General features: G+C 37.6%; 1 protein-coding gene across 4 annotated transcripts in view; it reads left to right on the forward strand.

The window, feature by feature from the left end:
* The window catches only part of cdh19 (cadherin 19, type 2), a 41,350-nt gene that overhangs the window by 7,390 nt on the left and 13,801 nt on the right, over positions 1–20,159 (forward strand). For all 4 annotated transcript variants that reach the window (XM_051882373.1, XM_051882371.1, XM_051882374.1 and 1 more), the window contains exons 3-8: positions 52–346; positions 1,275–1,394; positions 5,414–5,581; positions 8,113–8,300; positions 8,713–8,966; positions 14,842–14,978. In XM_051882373.1, the coding sequence (XP_051738333.1) occupies positions 52–346; positions 1,275–1,394; positions 5,414–5,581; positions 8,113–8,300; positions 8,713–8,966; positions 14,842–14,978 (1,162 nt within the window). The remainder of the gene's footprint in view (positions 1–51; positions 347–1,274; positions 1,395–5,413; positions 5,582–8,112; positions 8,301–8,712; positions 8,967–14,841; positions 14,979–20,159) is intronic.

Genomic DNA, 20,159 nt, shown 5'->3' on the forward strand with positions numbered 1-20,159 from the left:
TAGTTGATATATCTTACAAAATCTCTTTTACATCCTGTTATTTTCCTTCAGCTGAAATCAGATTATGACACAGGGAACCTTACTATCAAGTACATCCTGTCAGGTGAAGGAGCTGGTGAGATCTTCATCATTGATGAGTACACAGGTGACATTCACTTATTACAGCCTCTGGATCGCGAACTGAAGCCCTTCTACATACTGCAAGCCCAGGCCATCAACCGCAAATCCAAACAGCCTGTTGAACCTGAATCTGAGTTTATCATTAAAGTCCAGGACATCAATGACAATGCTCCAGAATTTATCAATGAGCCTTACGTGTCCAGCATCCCAGAGATGTGTCCCACAGGTGCGTTAACCACTGCGTTTCAGATGTTCATGACAAATTAAGAAAACTTGATTTTGCATGGTCTAAATTAATAAATTAACTTATCAGTGCTAAAAATGTTTCTGTTCATACACAGTTTGATAATGAAAGAGAGAATTATTAAGTTACAACCAAATATTCATGAAAGCTTGGTTGATATTTGCTCTATGAATAAGATCAGACAGTGACATCCTAGAAAATTCTGTTTTTGCAACAGCTGTTACAGCAGTTTAGGGAGAGTCCTTACTATTTCAAAATGACAATACCCTGTTAACAAAGGATAGCTCCATAAATGGTTTACTGAATCTGGTGTTCAATATCAATCCACAATCTGACTTGTGATGCAGCCTGAATCATAATCATGTCATATTCGTTCGTCTGGCCAGTGGAGGACTGGCCATCTGCCTGAGCCTGGGTTCTCTCAAGGCTTCTTGTTTTTCTCCAACCCTTACAAAGGCCAGACCTGATCCCTTCAATATTTTTATAGTTGAATTAGAACGGCGATCTGGGCCCCAACACCCAACATCATTTTCTTGTTTCTTGTTGAACATTTCATTTCAAAATCATGGCAAAAAACATTAATTTCTCCATTTGCTGTTATAACAACTTAATCTTCCACTCTCATGAGCGCTGTTCATTCACTCCCCCGCCTACATTTCCTGCCGGTACTGAGATTCGAACCCATGATCTTCGGGTTACAAGTCTGACTCTCTAACCAAAGAAGAGACAGGATAGAAGACAACTAGGAGAAACTACAGTATAGATACACTCCAACTCAATGAAATGCATAAAGACCAGACTCATTAAAGGACTTTTCGTAAATGAGAGGCACATTCAATGAGAGTAGCACAATGAATATGTGTGAATGAACTACTGCATTCACTCATTCCCCCTTCTCTCTACTCTACAGGGACTACAGTTATCCAGGTGACAGCTACAGATGCAGATGACCCTATGTTTGGGAACAATGCTAAACTCATCTATTCAATCCTGCAGGGGGAGCCCTACTTCTCAGTGGAACCCAAAACAGGTGCAGATCCCTTGCTCAGCAATAACCTTTGTGCTTCAAACAGTCACATTTAAAATGATCTGAATCTCACTACATTAGATACAAAATATCACTGCATTAGATACACTGTAAAAAAAAAAAATCCCCATAAAATTTACAGTAAAAAAATGGCAGCTGTGGTTCCCAGAACTTTACCGTTAAAAATACGGTAGCACCGTTTTAGATTTTATGGGACAGCTCTTAGATTACAATTCAAAACCGTATAATTAAAAGGTTTATACTGTAATAATTATGGTTCATAACTGTTTATTTTACACACTGTAAACAAATTTTGTTAAATTATTTCATGAACATTATTTCATGTTAATTTGCCAACCTATTGAAGTACTAATATCTGTTTTGTGCCTTTACACTGACATCCACCAAACACAGTGGTAATGAGAGTCACATGATGAATCAAAGCTCATCACAAGCAGCTTTTCCACCTGCTGAGAAGGACAATACTAATATATAGAAGGTGCACACAGTGTCATTCACACAAACACTGAACACCATCATGGTAACACACATGACATTTTAAAAATGCAATAAACATTAATTTAATAACATTAGATGTAACATTAAACCCTAATGTACATAACTGATTGAGTTATTTCAACGAAAATACAAACCCAATTCCAAAAAAGTTGGGACACTGTACAAATTGTGAATAAAAAAGGAATGCAATAATTTACAAATCTCATAAACTTATATTTTATTCACAATAGAATATAGATAACATATCAAATGTTGAAAGTGAGACATTTTGAAATGTCATGCCAAATATTGGCTCATTTTAGATTTCATGAGAGCTACACATTCCAAAAAAGTTGGGACAGGTAGCAATAAGAGGCCGGAAAAGTTAAATGTACATATAAGGAACAGCTGGAGGACCAATTTGCAACTTATTAGGTCAATTGGCAACATGATTGGGTATAAAAAGAGCCTCTCAGAGTGGCAGTGTCTCTCAGAAGTCAAGATGGGCAGAGGATCACCAATTCCCCCAATGCTGCGGCGAAAAATAGTGGAGCAATATCAGAAAGGAGTTTCTCAGAGAAAAATTGCAAAGAGTTTGAAGTTATCATCATCTACAGTGCATAATATCATCCAAAGATTCAGAGAATCTGGAACAATCTCTGTGCGTAAGGGTCAAGGCTGGAAAACCATACTGGATGCCCGTGATCTTCGGGCCCTTAGACGGCACTGCATCACATACAGGAATGCTACTGTAATGGAAATCACAACATGGGCTCAGGAATACTTCCAGAAAACATTGTCGGTGAACACAATCCATCGTGCCATTTGCCGTTGCCGGTTAAAACTCTATAGGTCAAAAAAGAAGCCATATCTAAACATGATCCAGAAGCGCAGGCGTTTTCTCTGGGCCAAGGCTCATTTAAAATGGACTGTGGCAAAGTGGAAAACTGTTCTGTGGTCAGACGAATCAAAATTTGAAGTTCTTTTTGGAAAACTGGGACGCCATGTCATCCGGACTAAAGATGACAAGGACAACCCAAGTTGTTATGAGCGCTCAGTTAAGAAGCCTGCATCTCTGATGATATGGGGTTGCACGAGTGCGTGTGGCATGGGCAGCTTACACATCTGGAAAGGCACCATCAATGCTGAAAGGTATATCCAAGTTCTAGAACAACATATGCTCCCATCCAGACGTTGTCTCTTTCAGGGAAGACCTTGCATTTTCCAACATGACAATGCCAGACCACATACTGCATCAATTACAACATCATGGCCGCGTAGAAGAAGGATCCGGGTACTGAAATGGCCAGCCTGCAGTCCAGATCTTTCACCCATAGAAAACATTTGGCGCATCATAAAGCGGAAGATGCGACAAAGAAGACCTAAGACAGTTGAGCAACTAGAAGCCTGTATTAGACAAGAATGGAACATTCCTATTCCTAAACTTGAGCAACTTGTCTCCTCAGTCCCCAGACGTTTGCAGACTGTCATAAAAAGAAGAGGGGATGCCACACAGTGGTAAACATGGCCTTGTCCCAACTTTTTTGAGATGTGTTGATGCCATGAAATTTAAAATCAACTTATTTTTCCCTTAAAATTATACATTTTCTCAGTTTAAACACTTGATATGTCATCTATGTTGTATTCTGAATAAAATATTGAAATTTGAAACTTCCACATCATTGCATTCCTTTTTTATTCACAATTTGTACAGTGTCCCAACTTTTTTGGAATCGGGTTTGTACATCAAATGTGAAGTGTCACGCAGGGAATTGTGGGAATGTCAATTTACGTTTTTTCACTGTAAATTATACAATGAATTGTTATTTTTCACTTCCAAAAACTGTAAACTTAATGGTATTTTACTGTAAAATTACATTAAATGTACCGTTAGATCTATTACAGTTATTCACCGTATAAAGTACGGAAACTTTCTGTAAAGCAATTAACTGTTTTTCACCGTAGCATTTTTACAGTGTAGCGTAACCCTTAGACTAAATGGCATTTATGTAAAATAAAGACAAAACTGTAATATTGAAAAAACATGTCCATATGATAAACTACACCTGTGGTTACTCTGATAGGACACCTGTTTCAAAGTCCTGACACTACGGGCTGGTTATTTGGTTTTTAATCTTTTGTGGGAGGGTCATGGCATACTTGTTTATGTTGTTTGTTTTTTCTCTTGTGCTTATCTGTCAGTTTCTTGTGTCTCTGGTCCTCCCCTTTTATCCTGTTGTCAAGGCTTTTCCCTCATTTTCATTGAATACTCTGAGCAATCATTCACAGTTCAGGGTGGAGAAAGTAAGTGAACACTCTAATTTAGTAACTTGTTGATCCTCCTTTAGCAACAGAGCCTCCACCAAACATTTCCTCTAGCTGTCTATAAGACTTCTGACCAATTATGTACTAATTATGTACCATCCCTCTCCACATATCTGTTTCAGTTTATGAATATTTCTGAGTTGTCTAATGGAGATTTACTTGTGTTATTTACTTGTGTGCTTTTGGGTCAATATCTTGTTGCATCACCCAACCTCTCTAATGATTAAAGTCTTAAAGTGCTTCACATTTGGAGGTTTTGGTGTTTTTCTCCAAACAAAGCATTGTGCTGCATTCAGCTGTTCGGGTTTCTTTAAAGGTCTGTGCAGTAGCAGGCTGGGCAGGTGATAAATATAAGACTGAACTTAATACTTGCATTTCTTGCATTTCATACTATAAATATAATATTCTGCTAAAGCAGTGTCTTATTTACTATCCCAGGAACAAGGATTAAATTGTAACAGTATGTAGTTGTAAGTCCAAAACATGTCAGAAATAACAAACAAAGACTAAACACAGAGAATAAAACAGGAGCACACTCAGGATTGTCAATAGCAAACACACTAACACATATAAATAAACACGAGAACTGACCATTTAAACCATGAAGGTGAGCCAATGGATATCACACAAGCAGTGTGCAAACTACGCGCAAGAGTTATGCCGGTGAAGAAGTCTTTAACCTCAGTCAATTCACTACAAAAAAGTGAAAGTAAAAACTGACGGAGCTTTCATCACCCTGCATTAATGGCGCATATTCTCTCAGAGACGACAAGAGATGCATCTACTTCAACATTTGCTGATAACGGTATATAAGTGTCTTTAATTTATTCTCATAATATTTCTCTTGTGCACTGTACATAGTGGGGAAAAAAAGAGAATAAAAGTTTTTCAGGTTTTTCCTGTTTTTTAAAGTTTTTGCTTGAAATAAAGCTGCTCTTAATTTTCATTGATGACTTCAGTGTTCGGAAATATTATAGACTGTTAATAATATTAATTATAGGCCTATAATTCTTTGTATAATAGACCTAAATGTTTTCAAAGCATTCTCAATTAGGAGTAATAGCCTAATCTTTTATTATCCTCATAGTGCATCAGTTATGCGGTGATGCGCTGTGAAAATATTGCGGGGCAAATTTATTGCAATATTAATTTATTAATAAAAGTAACCTAATGTTTATTTTTCTTTCTCTCCAACACAGGTATAATTGTGACGTCATGGCCTGATATGGACAGAGAAGCCAGGGAGATATATCTGGTTGTGGTTCAGGTGAAAGATATGCTGGGACTCAATGGAGGCTACAGTGCCACAACCACCGTGACCATCAGCCTAATGGATGTCAATGACAACGGACCCACTTTCCAGCACAGTGAGAATCCAAACCAAACATTAAGCATGGTTTCATCACATTATATATTCTAGTTTTATGAAAGGTTTTAGGTTTTGTTAAATATAAAATTTGTATATATACAAATTTTATTGAAGTCACGGTTCAGTACATACCTCGGTTTTGCGGTTATGGTTCGTTACGATTTCGGTACAATAGGAAAAATGGTCACACTTTAGTTTTAGGGTCCAATTCTCACTATTAACTAACTATAAACTTCTGCCTCAATAAACCCCTAATTACTGCTTATTAAGGTTGTTAAGTTTAGGTATTGGATAGGATTAAGGGATGTAGAATAAGATAATGCAGAATAAGGCATGAATATGTGTTTTATAAGTACTAAAATCCAAAATCTTAATAAAATCTTAGTAATATGTATGCTAATAAGCAACTAGTTAATAGTGAGAATTGGACACTAAACTAAATTTTTACTGTAAAAAGCAACAAATCCACAATGCTAGGTTTCTTTTCATTTATTTTGAATAGACAGTTGTGCTAATTACAGTTGGCGGCATTTAGTCCCCCCTGAGGTATTTGGTACAATACAGCCTCTTTTAGTGTATTAAGCAAACAGAATGCAGTCTTTCATAGGTCATATTTTTTGCAGAGTTGATAAAAAACAAAAGGTATTTGGTCACAATCAGCTACAAAATCTGAAAAGCATCTTGTGTTGTAAAAGTACAAACCCGATTCCAAAAAAGTTGGGACACTGTACAAATTGTGAATAAAAAAGGAATGCAATGATTCAGATTTCAATATTTTATTCAGAATACAACATAGATGACATATCAAATGTTTAAACTGAGAAAATGTATCATTTTAAGGGAAAAATAAGTTGATTTTAAATTTCATGGCATCAACACATCTCAAAAAAGTTGGGACAAGGCCATGTTTACCACTGTGTGGCATCCCCTCTTCTTTTTATAACAGTCTGCAAACGTCTGGGGACTGAGGAGACAAGTTGCTCAAGTTTAGGAATAGGAATGTTGTCCCATTCTTGTCTAATACAGGCTTCTAGTTGCTCAACTGTCTTAGGTCTTCTTTGTCGCATCTTCCTCTTTATGATGCGCCAAATGTTTTCTATGGGTGAAAGATCTGGACTGCAGGCTGGCCATTTCAGTACCCGGATCCTTCTTCTACGCGGCCATGATGTTGTAATTGATGCAGTATGTGGTCTGGCATTGTCATGTTGGAAAATGCAAGGTCTTCCCTGAAAGAGACGACGTCTGGATGGGAGCATATGTTGTTCTAGAACTTGGATATACCTTTCAGCATTGATATTGCCTTTCCAGATGTGTAAGCTGCCCATGCCACACGCACTCATGCAACCCCATACCATCAGAGATGCAGGCTTCTGAACTGAGCGCTGATAACAACTTGGGTTGTCCTTGACCTCTTTAGTCCGGATGACATGGCGTCCCAGTTTTCCAAAAAGAACTTCAAATTTTGATTCGTCTGACCACAGAACAGTTTTCCACTTTGCCACAGTCCATTTTAAATGAGCCTTGGCCCAGAGAAAACGCCTGCGCTTCTGGATCATGTTTAGATATGGCTTCTTTTTGAACCTATAGAGTTTTAGCCGGCAGGGTCTGCAGTGTAAAACAAGGTACATGAAAGTTTCAGTTGAGCGGTGTAATAGCATTGCCATGGACAACGGTCAATATCAGACTGCTGAATGCTGCGAATGACTGATCAGAATCAAAATCAAATCCATCTGCACCCTCTTCTGCCCACTCCAATCTAAGAGGTTTGGGATGAAAAGAGGAAGAAAAGGTTCTGAATTGTGCTGTTCCAGAGATGCTTGCACCTTACACAGACCCAGAATAAATAGCTTGCCTGCACCAACATCTGTGAGGACAATGTGCTGTCTTCCCAGAGCCAGTTGTGTTAATCTCCAAGTTTCTTGTCAAACCACCTGGATTCCCCAAGACCACTGCTGCTTCTCCTGTGGCTCTTGTTACATCAGTACTAATAATATCCCACTATTGTAGCCTGTCCAAAGCTACCTGCCATTGCAGTTTCCCGAAGAAAATCCTAACCAAACTAAACTTATGAACATATACAGGAGATTTGGGTTCATTTTGGATTATGGTTCAACATCTTTGACAAGTTTCTAGATCATCTTTTTGATTTTCACAGTAAGAAGCAATAAAAGAGACTCAACTTACACTTTCTTTGTAAAGCAGCCAGTGTTGTTCACATAGAAAACCTAATAAATAACATTAAATAACATCTTATAATGCAGTAATGGGAAATGTTTCTAAGAGGGGTAGGTTGGTGGAAGGGTTAGATGACAAAATATCATTAGCACAGCATAAAAATATTAGAAGTCAATGGAAAATTTGGACCATTGCAAAAAAAAAAAAAAAAAAAAAACACATGGGTGTGTGAGTGGTGACAATTTACATCATTATCAGCATTCAGTGATTTATTACATTATGTAGTTTTTGTGTTTCTGTTGCCAAAGCACATGGACATTGAAATTGTTCTATCATTTTCCTCTTTATGTCCAGATTTGTACACATTTGCTATATCAGAGTCAGCTCCAGTGGGCACCACAGTGGGAAGAATAATGGCAGATGACAGTGATGTTGGTCTGAACGCGAAAATGAACTACAGCTTAGAGGATCTTGAGGAGAGCAGCACCTTCACAATCCAGACGGACCCTGACACTCAAGAGGGGATTGTCATACTGGCTCAGGTCTTATAGTACAATACAGTTTTATGTAATCATTATCTATCTATCTATCTATCTATCTATCTATCTATCATCCTTTTTTTTTTTTTTTTCTGAATTTCCATGACAGTTGTTTACAAATGTTGGACATGATGTTCTCAGATTCAAGCATGAAACGTTCAAGACACGTTTATACTAAATTTTATTGAATAATATTTTTATTTATGATTAAAAAGTTTTGATATTATTATCAATTATTAATTATGAACTTTTATTATATTATATTATATTATATTATATTATACAGTCCATATATTTATTTATACTTAGCACAATCATATTTAGGCAGTACTTTTAAATATGCAAAACTTACAACCCCCATGGGAGATGTTTTATGTGTTTTCTGTCTTTTATAAGTGTTTTCTCATCTCTGTAGCCATTGGATTATGAAAGCAAGAGGCGGTTCGTCATTGCTGTAGAGGCCATCAATGAAAACATAGACACACGTTTTCTGAGTGAATATGAGTTTCATGACAGGACAACACTCAAAATTACTGTGACAAATGTGGATGAACCACCCATCTTTTCTGAAACATCTTATAGCTGGAAAGTGCTAGAAAGCGCCCAAATCGGCACTCAAGTTGGTACAATCTATGCTAGAGACACAGACACAACCAACAACCCCATAAGGTAATTTTCATTTTTATTTTCCCTTTTCTCTTTTCTTCTTTGGATCTTACTAACCCCTAAATGTCAGATGAGAATGACATTACATCTTTTAGGTTTTATGCCTAAAGGGTAAAAACTGTAACTCTGTGGTACTTTCAAAACATTGCTTAAGCCTTTCCAGCCTTTCCATTTCCATCTAAATTACCCGGAACAATTTGTCCCAGGAACTTTTTCCCAGGAACTTTTTTTCCCCCAGACCTGTTGTTGTCTGCGGTTCCATCGCGGTCTAAAGTACCTTGAAGATTATTCCGGTGACATAGGACTGTGCGTGACTTTTCAGTTCCTGTTGGATTTCATCTTCTGCATATAAGCTTAGTAAAGGCTGAACCTTGTTGTCGGCCCATTGGTTGTAATTTTTTAACTCCATTGTTGATTCAAATAGCAAACAACTCTTACTGCATGCACCGCAACAGACATTTTAAAATAGTGGTTGAAATAAAAGGCTGCTTGGAGTCAACCAATCAAAATGCTGCGTGAACTCAACCAATCAGCATGTTCAGCAACCAAGTCCCACCCCCAAAGGTTCCTGAACTTTGAAATAGTACTTCCTAGTAAGCAGGGACTTTCTGAGGGGAAAATTTTTACCCGGAACTTCATTCAGTCCCTGGTCCCTGTGGTCGAAACACACCGAGTACAACCCCAAAGTCCCTAGTTCCTGGGGTAAGATCCTGCAGTGGAAACGCGGCTTTAGTTTGTTTGAATGGTCCGTGTCAACTTCTAACTCAACCAATGGAATATGTTTGGGCAGAACTGCAAGGGCCGGATCAAAAAACCACTGAACAAATACAACAAAACCCTCAATTTCTCAAAGCCCACAAAGCGACGTGACACAATAGCCACTTTTCTACTGTCGGGCTAGTGAGATTCAGGGCTATTTTAGGAAACTCAGAAACAAAGATCTGGGGCCTTGTGTATAAAAGTTGCGTACACACAGAAAAGGCACTGAAATGTGCGTACTCAATTTTCCACGCACATATAGGGATTTATAAAAAATAAGCTTAGCATAAATATGTGCACACTGTACAAGAGCTCTAGACCGTGCATATGCATTCTTTTACTGGAGTGAGCGAAGTAAGAATGACTTAAACTCTGTTTTACATATGATATACACATTTAGATTAAGTATACCACTTTCATTAATGGAGTTAAGCACTAAAATTTCATGAAATTATTATCCAGAAGTTACAACATATTTTTATATTAATTTAAATAGAAATATTTGTAATAGATGCACTGCTTTTCCTGTGGCATGCTGTGTTTTAATGTTTTAACTACAGCGAGGATTGCTTGACGCATGATAATTCCGCTTTTTATCGTTTTCAAAAACAGCAGAACTCATGTTTTGAAAAAATATATTCGCGCGAATAATGATCAGTTATGCACACTTACTCTTTTTTATCAGATGGCTTAGCAACATAATGGCATAATGACAGACACTGAAGGAATCGCTCCATGATCGTCCGACGAGTAGCTACAACATCTGCTGAACGCAGGTGCTGTTGCTGTTGTGCACAGACAGACAGTAGCCTAATGATAACCCCTTTCGTGGTCTTATCAATATTATGAAAAATGCCATTGTATTTGAAGGATAGATTTTGAAGGAAATGGTAAGATATGCATGTTTTATTTTTAAAATGTTTTGTCAGTGAAGCTCTGAGTCAGAATAATTTACAAAAACAAGACCTATCTGTTTCCATTAAAATATATAAGCATCCTAAAATATATGTTTAAAATTGCATAAATTTGATTGTTTAAAACAATTAAAAATACTATTTGGCCAGTGGAAAAGACGGAGAATAACTCTTCTCTGAAAACTTTCTTTGAGCAGTATTTTATACAATTTTTATTTTTATTTTTTCTAAAACAACAGAAGGATAGTGAATGATTTTTAGCAATGTAATGTGACGGCATTTATAGTCATATTTTCTTAATGTCTTGTACCTTTAAACACAGTGGCCCTCATTTATCAAACGATCGTACGCCAGAAAACTGTGCGTACGCTCGTTTCCACGCAAAATGTGGTATTTATCAATATGAGCGTGAGCGGTGACTACGATCAAATCTCACGTCAGGTCTCAGCTCGTGTACGCACGTTTTTGAGTCAGCGGGAACTTGCATGTGCAGCATAGTAAATCTGGTAGAGAATTGTTATGAGAACATTATTTTCCTGACCGACAATCGCTCACTAACCGATCATTAACCATTAAACGACACGACTAAAATGTCAAATTAAAATTAAATTAGAATAGATGTGTGTCTTAAAATACCACAAATGTTTTTTTTTTTCTTTCCAGTGATTTCACTTTGTATGCGCAAATGACAACATCAACAGAACATTAGGATTCACACATCATGCACCTGCAACGCAGAGAAAAACAGAATAATATAGCCTACAAGGAATAAAAAAAATAGGACTACACGAAATAAATATTTCACTGAAATAATTAACAGATTAACAAAACAAAAGAGAAAAACTATGCATCAAGTAGGGCTAGTACAGGCTACGCTCATTTGACGCATTGTATTCGTTTTCTTTATTTTATTAAAATATTTAGCCTATCTTTACTTTATTAAATCCAATTGATCGCGCGGGCGCCTCACTCACACACGCAGAAGCTACATATCAGTTCTAGCGTTGCTAACTTTACATTTTAGCCATTTATCAGCAAACTAAAAGGCAGAGAAAGTTAACACTGCTCAGTTTAAATGGTCCGCTATACATCTTTACCAGTCGGCGGGCGCAACGCCCAACCAAACACATTTCTGTGCATGTGAAGGATAATGTTTTACGTGGATATTGAAACAAGAGTGAAATACAAAGCCTTATTTACATAAGGAACAGTAGTTCAGCAAGCAATAAGTGTTTCATCGCGAATATGGAAATGTTTGGATTCTTCCCCAATGAGAGAGGTAGGCTATGTGAGCCCACTCAGTTTTGCTTTAAATAAATTCATTTCTGCTTTATAATGAATGCCACTACAGCCTAATTTGTGTTTTAATTTTTAATATATAGCTACTTATTTTTCGTTCTTCTTTTGAATAAAATAAATGTAAAGGATTTTCTGTGGAGTGATGTACAAACCTGATTCCAAAAAAGTTGGGACACTGTACAAATTGTGAATAAAAAAGGAATGCAATGATGTGGAAGTTTCAAATTTCAATATTTTATTCAGAATACAACATAGATGACATATCAAATGTTTAAACTGAGAAAATGTATCATTTTAAGGGAAAAATAAGTTGATTTTAAATTTCATGGCATCAACACATCTCAAAAAAGTTGGGACAAGGCCATGTTTACCAGTGTGTGGCATCCCCTCTTCTTTTTATAACAGTCTGCAAACGTCTGGGGACTGAGGAGACAAGTTGCTCAAGTTTAGGAATAGGAATGTTGTCCCATTCTTGTCTAATACAGGCTTCTAGTTGCTCAACTGTCTTAGGTCTTCTTTGTCGCATCTTCCTCTTTATGATGCACCAAATGTTTTCTATGGGTGAAAGATCTGGACTGCAGGCTGGCCATTTCAGTACCCGGATCCTTCTTCTACGCGGCCATGATGCTGTAATTGATGCAGTATGTGGTCTGGCATTGTCATGTTGGAAAATGCAAGGTCTTCCCTGAAAGAGACGACGTCTGGATGGGAGCATATGTTGTTCTAGAACTTGGATATACCTTTCAGCATTGATGGTGCCTTTCCAGATGTGTAAGCTGCCCATGCCACACACACTCATGCAACCCCATACCATCAGAGATGCAGGCTTCTGAACTGAGCGCCGATAACAACTTGGGTTGTCCTTGTCCTCTTTAGTCCGGATGACATGGCGTCCCAGTTTTCCAAAAAGAACTTCAAATTTTGATTCGTCTGACCACAGAACAGTTTTCCACTTTGCCACAGTCCATTTTAAATGAACCTTGGCCCAGAGAAAACGCCTGCGCTTCTGGATCATGTTTAGATATGGCTTCTTTTTTGACCTATAGAGTTCTAGCCGGCAACGGCGAATGGCACGGTGGATTGTGTTCACCGACAATGTTTTCTGGAAGTATTCCTGAGCCCATGTTGTGATTTCCATTACAGTAGCATTCCTGTATGTGATGCAATGCCGTCTAAGGGCCCGAAGATCACGGGCATCCAGTATGGTTTTCCGGCCTTGACCCTTACGCACAGAGATTGTTCCAGATTCTCTGAATCTTTGGATGATATTATGCACTGTAGATGATGATAACTTCAAACTCTTTGCAATTTTTCTCTGAGAAACTCCTTCCTGATATTGCTCCACTATTTTTCACCGCAGCATTGGGGGAATTGGTGATCCTCTGCCCATCTTGACTTCTGAGAGACACTGCCACTCTGAGAGGCTCTTTTTATACCCAATCATGTTGCCAATTGACCTAATAAGTTGCAAATTGGTCCTCCAGCTGTTCCTTATATGTACATTTATCTTTTCCGGCCTCTTATTGCTACCTGTCCCAACTTTTTTGGAATGTGTAGCTCTCATGAAATCCAAAATGAGCCAATATTTGGCATGACATTTCAAAATGTCTCACTTTCAACATTTGATATGTTATCTATATTCTATTGTGAATAAAATATAAGTTTATGAAATTTGTAAATTATTGCATTCCTTTTTTATTCACAATTTGTACAGTGTCCCAACTTTTTTGGAATCGGGTTTGTACTAAAATACCCAAGTTTATATATAAACTTGGGTATTTTAGTACATCACTCCACAGAAAATCCTTTAAATTTATTTTATTTCAATTAATTTTATTGTTTGCAATTACCATGTTGAGGGGTGTTTTTGGAGTAAGATAAATTTCTTTTTCATGCGATTACTCCCTCTTCATGGCCGGGTTACGTTTCTCTGTGTCGTAAACTATAGGGCGAGGCTTCTAAAATTTGGGGCGTGATATTTAAATGACGACAGTTTTCAGCCGCCACATTTGGAATTGGCCGCATATGAATCACACGTGAGCGTTGTCATAAGCTGATATTTTCGTTCGGATGTACGCTGGTTTCTACATTCGTTTGATAAATGAGGGCCAGTGTCATGTGGATGGGAATATGCATGGAAATGATATGCAGATGACGTAATGCATAGTAAAACTAGGCGTTGTAAGCTTCATATATGGTTATTTCGGGGAGGAGACGGGGTGGAGATGCATGTACACACAATCTTCCGCTAACTCGGTTTTAAAAGGGGAATTTTGCGCTGGTTCTGGTGTACGCATGGTTTTATAAATCTGAAAATTTGTGTGTACGCAAAATATGGCTTGTATGCATATGCACACTTTTAGAATGAAATCTATGGGAAGTTTTATACATGAGGCCCCTGGAGACTTGAGTATCTCTTCAGCAGGATTCTTTATTGGGAATATGCTGTTTCACGCTGCAGTCATCAACTCCAATTGAGGCAGGCATACATGATGTTTTGTAAGCACTTGGTGCTTATCCATATTGGTCTTACACCAAGGGGTGGAAGAGAATTGATCTTATGATCTTATCTAGGTCCATCGCAACCCATGCCAGTCTCCTGGGAGAGGGAGCTGCTTTAAATTCCAATACCATAAATATACAAAACATTGACTTATTATGTGGCTTACATTCTTCAGTCACATCGTGTTCAATACTGTTAGACCAGAGGAGAACTCCCTGTAAATTTGGAGCAATCTGGAGAAACAGACTGAAAGATTCTGAATGTACAGAACAGAATACATTATGTTTGCTATATAGTCTATGTGCTTGGCAGTTCATGATTGTTTAAAAATCTGCATGTGGTAACAAACAATAGAAGTGTTTGAGAAAAATTGCCTCAAATAACAATTGTTTTCCTTGAACAGATACAGCATTTCAAAAAGCAGTGACACACGACAGATGTTCAGAATTGATGCTAATAATGGGACAGTATATGTGGCCAGCCGTTTGGATCGAGAAACCACAGCCTGGTACAACTTGACCATCATCGCCAGAGAGATCAGTGAGCAGTTTCTTGTCACTAACATGCATCAACCACTAACACAAAACATCTGAGACCACTTGTAAAAATGCTTCTGTGTTTCTAATTTTGCTTCTGTGTTTCTTCTGTGTTTCTGAGATACACTACTGTTCAAAAGTTTGGGGTCAGTACATTTTTAAATACAGTTGCAAGAAGTATGTGAACCACTTGCAGAATTTGTGAAAATGTGAAAAATTTTAACAAAATAAGAGAGATCATACAAAATGCATGTTATTTTTCATTTAGTACTGTCCTGAGTAAGATATTTTACATAAAATATGTTTACGTATAATCCATAAGACAAAAAAATAGCTGAATTTATTAAAATTACCCCATTCAAAAGTTTGTGAACCATTGATTCTTAATACTGTGTGTGGTTACCTGAATGATCTACGACTTTTTTTTTGTTTTGTGATGGTTGTTCATGAGTCCCTTGTTTGTTCTGAGCAGTTAAACTGAGCTCTGTTCTTCAGAAAAATCCTCCAGGTCCTGCAGATTCTTCAGTTTTGAGGATTTTTTGCATATTTGAACCCTTTACAGCAGTGACTGAATGATTTTGAGATCCATCTTTTCACACTGAGGACAACTGAGGGACTCAATCACAACTAATAAAAAAGGTTCAAACATTCACTGATGCTTCAGAAGGAAACACAATGCATTAAGAGCATTGTGTTTTTCTTGCAACTGTATGTGTTTTTGAAAGAAATCTCTTCTGCATTTATTTGATCAAAAATACAGTAAAAACATTAATACTGTGAAATATTATTACAGTTTAAAGAAACTGTTTTTTTAATTGTATTATTTTAAAATTTATTCCTGTGATCAAAGCTGAATTTTTTCATTCACATTCACTTTTATAACCATCTCCCTAAAAACAAACTAGTGAAGCAAGCTACAAGATAAATTTAAGGGAGGGACCCACTGACCAAACTTGCAGTTAAATATAAAGAACATATAGTCAATTCAAACATATACCCCAAAACACAATGTTTTTTCTTATTTTAATGTTTATATAAAAAGACTATATATATATATATATATAATATATTTTGTCCATAGAATAATCCCAGTGATTTATAGTTTAGAGTCAGTTGAGAAATTTGTAATGCAGTGAAACAGGTAATCCAAATAGAATCCAAACACCAAAATGAAGTCAGATCTTGATATCACTGTCCTCAGATTACAGAACTCTGATGTTCCAGTTAAAACAGCAGCATAGAACCACAACGATGAAGAATGATATATAAAGAGTCCTTCTACAAACAAAACATATAAACTAGCATTAGCTTGCCACTTACAAACCAAACAACTGCCATAAAACATGAAAGACAAAATACAGTTTACCCATTAATAATAACCACAATTGACAAAAGAAAAAAAAAAAAAAAAAAAAAAAACACTGACTTGATTGAGCTTGAAACCAAAGTTTCTCAATCTGGACCATGAGAGAAAAACCATCCCTGCATCCCAATGTGCATACTATCTGCCCTAAATAGTATAGAATATCACTAATATCACATACTATTTAGGATGATTAGTATGCACATAGAGACGCAGATTATGCTTCCCCTTAACCAAACAATACTGACTTCTTCTCCCCTCATACCTGGCTATATACAAGGGAGAATGTTTCCAAGAGCTCCCTAGTGCATAGTAGTGGCATTACACCAAAAACAAACACACACAAAAAAAACAACAACAACATAGTAACCAAACTCTGTGGTTACATTGTAGAAACGGTAAAATGGCGCAATTATGTTCCGTGGTCCAGATGGAACCAAGCGGGGGTCTGCCATTTGAATACCACTGCTCAACAGCAAGGGCCTCAGCCCTATATGCCCCCAAGAGCAGAGCTCTAAGGGGAAAATACCCAACATAGCCTCAGCTATGTCAGGCATATCTCACCAGTATGTGTGACCCTGGACCACAAAACCAGTCATAAGTAGCACGGGTATATAGCAACCATAGAACGGCCGATGCTTTGTGCTTTGTGGCAAGGATGGCTAGATTGTCTTGGTTACTGTTGTAACCTCCGTTCCCTGATAGAGGGAACGAGATGTGATGTCGATTGACTGATACTAGGGGTCGCACTTGGGAGCCCCAAACACCTCTGATACTTTGAGAAAAGGTCAATGAGATTTGGCAAGTTAAATTTGCCACTCCACTCCACTACAGATATAAAAGGGAGCCAGCGTGCATCACTCATTCAGGTTTGTGTTTAGGAGCCAAGACAGGGTCCCGGTCATTTGAGTGGTCAGTTCAGCATTGTGGCAGAAGTGAACAGAGATTATAACAGTAATTGAGTGCGACACTGCGACATAGTGTCGAATGACTGACAGTAGGGGTCCCCTGGGGAAAACGCCACAACAGCTGAACCGTTTTACTATGTTTTTGCAGTGCAGATGTCAGCAAGCCCCTGCACGTAAAGTAACAAGTAACAAGTGGCACAAACTCTGCTACAATAATATGTGAGCAGCATATATGTAAAAGTTTGTAGTTTTGAGAAAATTGTTTTGTGTTTTGTTTTGTTAAATTATTGTTAGTGATTTTTTTAAGTCACTAAAATAAGGTCATAAAACCCATACTGAATATTTGTTCACAAGACTTTTGAGAACTGGATCTTGTTGCCTAGAGTTTTTGCTTAAAAATTATGTAAAGATCACCCTGCCCACTCATTTACATAAAATATATTGATTTAAAATTTGTAAGACATGTTTTGAGCCAGAAAGACTGTATGTGAGGATGCATGAATGATCATGAATATTGATGTGTTTCAGACCTGAGAAGACAAAGACACTCCCCTAATGGCCCTATCATGTCATCACAGTTGAATGTGACTGTGAGGGAACAAAAAGAAAGAATGTGAGGAGATTAAAAGAATGGCTTTTTTGATTGTATTTTATTTACAACAAAACATAAATCCAAATTCACACAATGAACGTCAAAGGCACATTATTGAGCAAACTGATCTAAACACAGAAACTAGTCACACACACATTTGTGCCATTCCTGAAACAGTTCCTGTTTAACTGTAGAAATTAGGTGAAACATGCCTGGCATTTCCATGTTGATGGAGCTTATTTTACCATGTATCATGTAGAATATCAGTCCAGTGTAGTTAAACAGCTTGCTGATGTTGCTACAGCGCTCTCAGAAATTTTTTTTTTTTTTTTTTTTGAAGAGACTCATGTGAAAGTTTGAGGCAGCAGGACTCATCTGTGGTGCAGGTATCTAGTCACTGTAAAACATGATTTTGTAGTCATAGATGTACATATGCTTTGTATGTATTTTTATACAGTACAAAACAACATTTTAAATTTCAGAAACAAAATTATTGTTGTTTAACACATTATAAACTTCTACGTTTAGGCAGATATTCACAAACACAGTATTTCACAGTAAACACTGGTCTAAACATTCTAATATTCATCATGTTACAGTGCAACACTTTATATCATATTAAGCCACATTTCCGCTGAAACTACCCGGAATAATTTCCTAGGAACTTTTTTTCCCAAGAACTTTTTTCCCCCCGACCTGTTGCTGTCTGCGTTTCCATCGCAGTCTAAAGTACCGTGAAGATTAGTCCAGTGATGCAGGACTGCACGTGATTTTCCAGTTCCTGCTTGATTTCGTCCTCCGCATATAAGCTTAATAAAGGTTGAACCTCGTCGTTGGTCCATGGGTCGTATTTTTTAAACTCCATTGTTGATTCAAATAGCAAACAACTCTTACTGCATGCACCGCAACAGACTTTTAAAAATGGTGGTTGAAAAAAATTCTGCGTGGAGTCAACCAAACAAAATGCTGCATGAACTCAACCAACTTGCAGAAATGATATCTTCCACTGGATCAAGCCACATGTAGCATAGCATCGCATTCTTCTTCTGAGGTAAATTCAAGGCTTATTACTCATACTGCGTCTTCTTCCAAACTCAATAAAAAACAGATGAACCTGATGAAACTTGGTGCTTTGTTTTTTGAGGTGATGGGGGCATTTACAGGTTTGCTTGCCTCACATGAACGATTTCACTATGAATAGCCCACGCTGAATGTGGGTGTGGCCACATTACACATAATGAGCAGAGACGAGAGAAACTCTACTTCTTGTTGGTGTCATATGGATTAGAAAAACAGAATAATTGTTTTCGATATGACTTACAGTACTTCATTTAAAAGTAGATACACTGTCACGATCCCTGTCTGTGTTCCCTGTGTCTCCATTATTGTGTTCACCTCTTGTTTCCCTGCTGCTGTTCCCCTTGTTAGTTACCATGGACACTCATTGGACCACACCCCCTTGTTATCTCATTATCTCATTACCTTATTAAGCTCATCAGCCTTGTTCACCCTGCCTATATAAGCCTGGTTCACTCATCCATTCATATTGTACGTGTAACTCTGCAATTCTCAGCATTTTCCTGGTTTCTTGTCTTTGGGTTCTTGGATTATTGCCTGTCTTTTGGATTTCCCTGTCTGCCCGTGTGTTCCTGCCTTGTTGTCTGTTTGGACTGCCTCCTTGAATATTTTGACCCTTTGCCTGTTTTTTGACCTCGATTGTGGATTACCCTTTTCAATAAACTGCGTTTGGATCCTCAACATTTGAGTCTTGGAGCAGTACGTTACACACTTCAAGCTTTCAAAAGACATATCTCTCATGTCTGTGTGGCAAGTATTCACTGAGTTTCAGTTCATTTTTGTGACGCGTTTCAGAAAAATGTTTGCGGAGACAGAGACAGTTGAAAGCACACCCTGTTTATTTTCTTTATTTTACAGAACAACAAAGTTTTGTTGTTACTGTGAGTGTACACAAATAAAAGTAGGCCCTTTATAGTATGACTAAAAATCGCAGAGTATTTTAAATAGTTTCCGCTGTTATGAGGAAGAAATCCAGCAGAACACTCTGGTGCATCCGTCAACCCCAGAGGGTTAAGGTAGGTTAATATGTGGAGAATACATCACATGGACTTACTAAACGGGAAGTACCACACGAGGAGAGAGGTCGCTGCTGTAGGCCCTACCAGAGAGAGGTAAGCCAAGGCAAGGCAATAGCATCCACAATCCAATGGGCTATCCTCTGTCTGAAGACAACCTTTCCTTTCTGCTGTCCCCTAAAATAGACAAAGAGCTGCTCTGAAGTACTAAAAGTACTGGACACAGGAA

This window comes from Ctenopharyngodon idella, chromosome 23 (genome assembly GCF_019924925.1).
Source record: "Ctenopharyngodon idella isolate HZGC_01 chromosome 23, HZGC01, whole genome shotgun sequence".
Taxonomy (NCBI): Eukaryota; Metazoa; Chordata; class Actinopteri; order Cypriniformes; family Xenocyprididae; genus Ctenopharyngodon; species Ctenopharyngodon idella.